Genomic DNA, 5,310 nt, shown 5'->3' on the forward strand with positions numbered 1-5,310 from the left:
GACTGAAATTGTATGAACGGTGTTATTTATATGGCGCAGTTCCAAAAACAAAAACAAATTGTGAAAAATTAGAAGAAGCCCATACATCCTGTAATAAATTGTTGATATTATCATTCGAATAGGATTAACAAAGGGATATATAGATTCAACAGAGGTGGCTTGTGGTATGTCCCTCAGATATATCCTGTCACCTTATGAAGTCTTTCAGCTTAGAGACCGAATCTTCCATGTAGTTACTTTCCAATGGCTTCTCTATACTCAGTGTCGAAAACCGTGAATTTGTTAAATTGTTACAATACTACACAAAATGTGCTCCGCCATCACTTTTTCTGATCTAGAATCTACATAAGTACTTATTTGTCAATCCCACACATTTTAGAAATGATGCTATGTCAACTCAGTCACAAAAGTTTGGCCGTTTTTCTCTACCCATTTTTGTGGCCATTTTACTAACTAATTTTACAGTGCCACAGAAGGGTTCCTGTCCAACAAATAGCAATAATGCAGTTTGTTTAACCGTATTGTCCACCTTCTCGTTGCTTTTATGGCCTTCGTGCATTAGTACTCAGGCCACCGTGCCTTTATTATGGTCACCCTACATGTTAGTAATGAAGATAGTGATGAAACAATATTTCTTTCCTGCTTTTTGATTTCTTCAACACATTAATGGATCGTTGCCATATCTGGCTGGAAAATTGTAACGTCCGTTGTTGGGCTTATTGCGATGTATATATTTTGCTTTAGCATCACTACTACTACTCCTACATCTTCCAATGTTTTTGGATCGCTGGTATCCTAGATTGCTCTTGCCTGTATTGATGTGTATTTTACCTTCCGATCTTCCCTACCTAGTTAAGCTATTCTGGAGTTGTTGATAAATTTATTAATCTTGTGACTATTAAATCAATGTCTAGTTACATTTTCTGTTCATTGAACATTAGTTGGTCAATTACAGATCTGGCCTTACCTCTACGAAAATATGTAGAGGTGGTAGATTCAAGGTTATTTTAGGATTGAGTTTCCATCTATTACTACACATTCCTCTAAATATGCCCAAAAATGCCTAGCTTTTCGCGTGGTGTCAATACGAGTCTATTTCATGTAATCCTACGATCGAAATATATTGTGGTCTATAAATCAATTCGTGCTGTTTTTTTTTTCAAAATTTAAACGTTTATTCAAGAAACACATGTACAATAGTATTATTTAAAATATTGCCCATTTAAAGCTATGACATTTTCCCTCTTTCAGGCAATTTTTGGATTCCATCCCAAAAGAGCTGCGCCGGCTTGGCAGCAAAGAATAAATCAAACCAATTTTTGATATCTTGCTCTGATGTGAACTGTTTTCCATTTGTTCTGCATCGACCGGAACAAATGGTAGTCATAAGAGGAAAGGTCTGAACTATAAGGCGGGTGAGGTAAAACTTCCCATCCGCTGTTTTCCAAATAGCTCTTAACCGGAATAGCAACGGGGAGCCGAGCGTTGTCACTATCGAAAATTATTGAAACGTTGCTGGTTTCACCCAGATTTAGCAGCTCATTATACAGCACATCCTTCTGATCCCACCAAATAGAGAACTTTCGCGCCATGGATATTCGGCTTTGCCGTTGAATTGGCTGGTTAGCCGGATTTCACATATGATTTTTTGCGCTTGGGGTTGTCGTAATGGATCCATTTTTATCACCAGTTACAATCCGGTTCAAGTCAAAATCAGCACTTCGTGTAAACCACTTTTGTCACGTTAGTTCACCATAAACTTCCACCAAAATACGATGACTTTCGGCAGCATTTTTTTTTCATATTAAAGTAATGAAGAAGAACTCCCCGCAAATACACTTTTTCAGATACAAAATTCGACATATTTGAGTGAAAAAAAATTATTCTTATAAACGCTACAAATGAACGACATATACTGAAAAAACGTACAATAACAGTAGCTTTCCAACGCAGGTTCGGAATATTGAACGATGTAATATTATACAAGTTACGTCATCTCTTATCAAGCCGCTATTAAGTTATAGACCCAATACCTCAAAGCATTTCGCTACGTTGATAAATGACAAGTGATCAATAAAGTTAAACGCGAGTCCTCTATGAGCATCTGTCTAGAATATATAAGAAAAACGAAGAGTATCTATTTTAATACCAAAATAGAATCTGATAGTTATTCTAAGTCTAACATAAAGAAAAAAGGAGCTCCCCCTAACAAAAATCCAGGAAAACAATAAGTGTTGCTGTGATAGAACATCTAAAGAAAACCAACAGAAACAAAGAAATTGAGGCATATACGAAGAACAGAAAATCGGGATGGTATCCAATCTAGAAAACGAATTAATCGTATAATAGCTACAAAAAATGATGGAAAGAGGGAATAATCGAACAAATATTTGAATCCAGAACACACATTGAGAAAAAAGCAGAAAAAATAACGGTTAACCGAATAAAATGTGTACAGATCATCTAGAACCTCACTCAAATATGGAAGTGAAATGCCAGAAATAGATGATCGGTAACAAAAGTACAAGACACAAGTAATACAAAAGTTAGTAAAAATAATTTATATTAAAATTTCCTCACATTCTAAATGTATTCAAAAAAATGTGTGATACATCATGTCCTCATTTTATAACAAATTGGCAATGTGAGGTGATTTCAATAAATCAATATAATTAATTAGATCGATTATTTGACATAGAGTTATCATTTACACATCTTGGGGTGTTTCCAAGGTTATGACATAAAAATACTTTATTCAAGAACTACAAGTTCCATGAACCACCCAAACACGCACTTTTGAAGGTCTTCTAATACCATCTGCGTAATTTATTATCGTCCTCATAGTTGCATAATTCATTTCATTGGTACGTTCAAAAAAAAATGACTTCTTATTTAAAATGGCATTCAAAATTATATGGAAAATAGTATCATATGGATCAATGTTGAAATGCGTATAAATATATATTTATTAATTTTAAACATGTTAATTCAGTATAAAAGAATACCGAATCACTCACAAAGTATCATTATTTGTTGAAAACGTTTCTAAAAGCATCATGAAGATATTGGTAAGCCGAAACTTTTTAAAAATAACAATCCAGATCATAGTAATTTTTATATAGTTATTCAAATTTCCATTTTTCTCTTTACCAAACAGGGTGATAGCCATCATTTTAAAAAATAATGTATATCTAGCCTACTACAAGTTAACAAATAGAGCGGGATGTTTGGCTTCGCATTAAATATAAGGAAAATTTATTGAAAACAAAATATTATTCTAAGCCAATTCTCCTGACAAAATTCGAACCTCCAAATTTTTTTCATTATACACTATACAATTGTTTCAATGTAAGTAATATGTCGATATTAGTATCAAGTGCCACTCTGTTTTTGTCTTTTAGTAAGTTGATTAACTCATAATTATGATGCTATTGAAAAAAATCTGAGTAAACTGATTCGACTATCCCTCTGTAACATTTTCAGATCTATTGCTCCTCAGAATCTAAATCTTTTTTTATGAAAACTATCAAGGAACAGTACGTTGTTAAACTACCGTACACATAAAACCATTCACTGTATATCGCTGCCTAGTGAAGTGTTCATATAATCATATTCTTAAATTTTCTGGCTATATGTCACAAGACGCAATAAAAAATAATCAGTTGAATTTATCTATATATTTTAGGTCTTAATATTATCTTTGAAAACAGAATAATTAGTAATATTCTAGAAATAACGCTCAGATAAATATGAAGGCTTTTTTGCATCACTATATTCGATTTTAGGCATCACTTACTATATTTAGAACGTTTGAATAGATATGTGAAATAAAATGAAAAATAAAAAACCCAGCATTGTTGACAAAAAGGAGAAGACGGGACGAACGTCTTTGAGAGAAAACGATGGTAATATAGGTAGAGAGGAGAAGATATTAAGAAGGGATTTGAAATAACCCAATATATAACGAATTATTGTAAAAAGACGTGGAATCGATGAAAATTTAAATTAATACATGAAGGTACGAATAGGAAAATCATTAATGAATGAAACAGAGGAATAAAAAAAAGATATTCCTTAGGATTCTTTAGGAAATAGCCACCGATAAAAGAAAATATTTAGAATTAGAAATCAATATAAAAAAATAGAACATACAAGAAATGGAGAACCAATATGTTGGAACAAGATCACATTAGAATTTAATGGAAAATTTGATCAAAATAATTAAAAATTACATCAGAAAAATGATCTTTCAATATGATATTAGTCTATATCTGATTTTAAACTATTTTTATTTTATAGGTAATTTTATTCGTCCTAGCTGTATTTACATCTGCAGAAGAAGCAGAGAAAGAAGCAGAAAAAGAAGTGAAAAAAGAAGCTAAAGAAATAGAAAAGAAGGAAGATTTAGAGGCCGAGTCATCAGAACCATCTTCATATGAATTAGATCCATCTCATCCAAGTGACTCACTGAGCCTACATTCTCCTTTAGGCTATGGCCACTCTTTCTTAGGATCTTCAATAGGATGGGACTCGTCCTTAGGCCTTGGATCACCTTTTTTACGATCTTCTTTAATTTCACCATATTATGGTCTAGGAACATTAGGCCTGGGATCTCCGTTTGGTGATTTAGGAAAATCAATTCACACAACTATCACCAGACATGTGCCATATCCAATTAGTCAACCTGTTCCAGTTCCTATCAACCGTCCAATACCATTTGCCGTTCCACAACCGATACCAATACACTTAGATCGCCCATATCCTATACATGTAGCTCAACCTTTCCCTGTTCCTATAGATAAGCATGTACCGGTTCCTGTTGATAGGGCAGTGCCAGTACCGGTTAAAGTTCCAGTGAAAGTTGCACTCCCTGTCCCTTATAGAGTAGGAATACCACATCCTTATCCGATTGACATTCCAAGACCGATACCAATACCAATTTCATCCCCATTTCTTTATAAATAATAGTTGTTGTACCACTGGTTTTATCTTTAAGGCTAACAACGACCACCACACAATCACCATGTCATGATGATAATAATATTTGTAAATAAAGTTGTTTCATCTCTATTGTCTTATCAATTGCCAATCATCCTTTACGCGTACATAAAATAAGTATACCCGTAATAATAAGGTTATAAAGAAAATTTGTTTTCTAATAATGTGTGTCTTTTAGAATTTTCGAATGAGTATTTTACATTTTCTTGGTATATTTTCGCATTCTGCACTTAAAGTTAATCGTCTAAAGTGAAACTGATCAGAAATCCATGATTTAAATTTCTTACTGCCTTTTCATTATCTGATATAAAC

The 5,310-nt window shown here is 33.2% G+C and overlaps 1 protein-coding gene across 1 annotated transcript; it reads left to right on the forward strand.

Moving 5' to 3' along the window:
* Nucleotides 1-3,056: 3,056 nt before the first annotated feature.
* Nucleotides 3,057-4,965, forward strand: LOC130897592 (zinc finger protein 512B-like). Its single transcript, XM_057806527.1, has 2 exons — nt 3,057-3,068; nt 4,300-4,965. Exons 1-2 carry the CDS (start codon nt 3,057-3,059, stop codon nt 4,963-4,965), a joined length of 678 nt encoding a protein of 225 aa, XP_057662510.1.
* The last annotated feature ends 345 nt before the right edge of the window (nt 4,966-5,310 follow it).

This window comes from Diorhabda carinulata, chromosome 8 (genome assembly GCF_026250575.1).
Source record: "Diorhabda carinulata isolate Delta chromosome 8, icDioCari1.1, whole genome shotgun sequence".
Classification (NCBI taxonomy): domain Eukaryota; kingdom Metazoa; phylum Arthropoda; class Insecta; order Coleoptera; family Chrysomelidae; genus Diorhabda; species Diorhabda carinulata.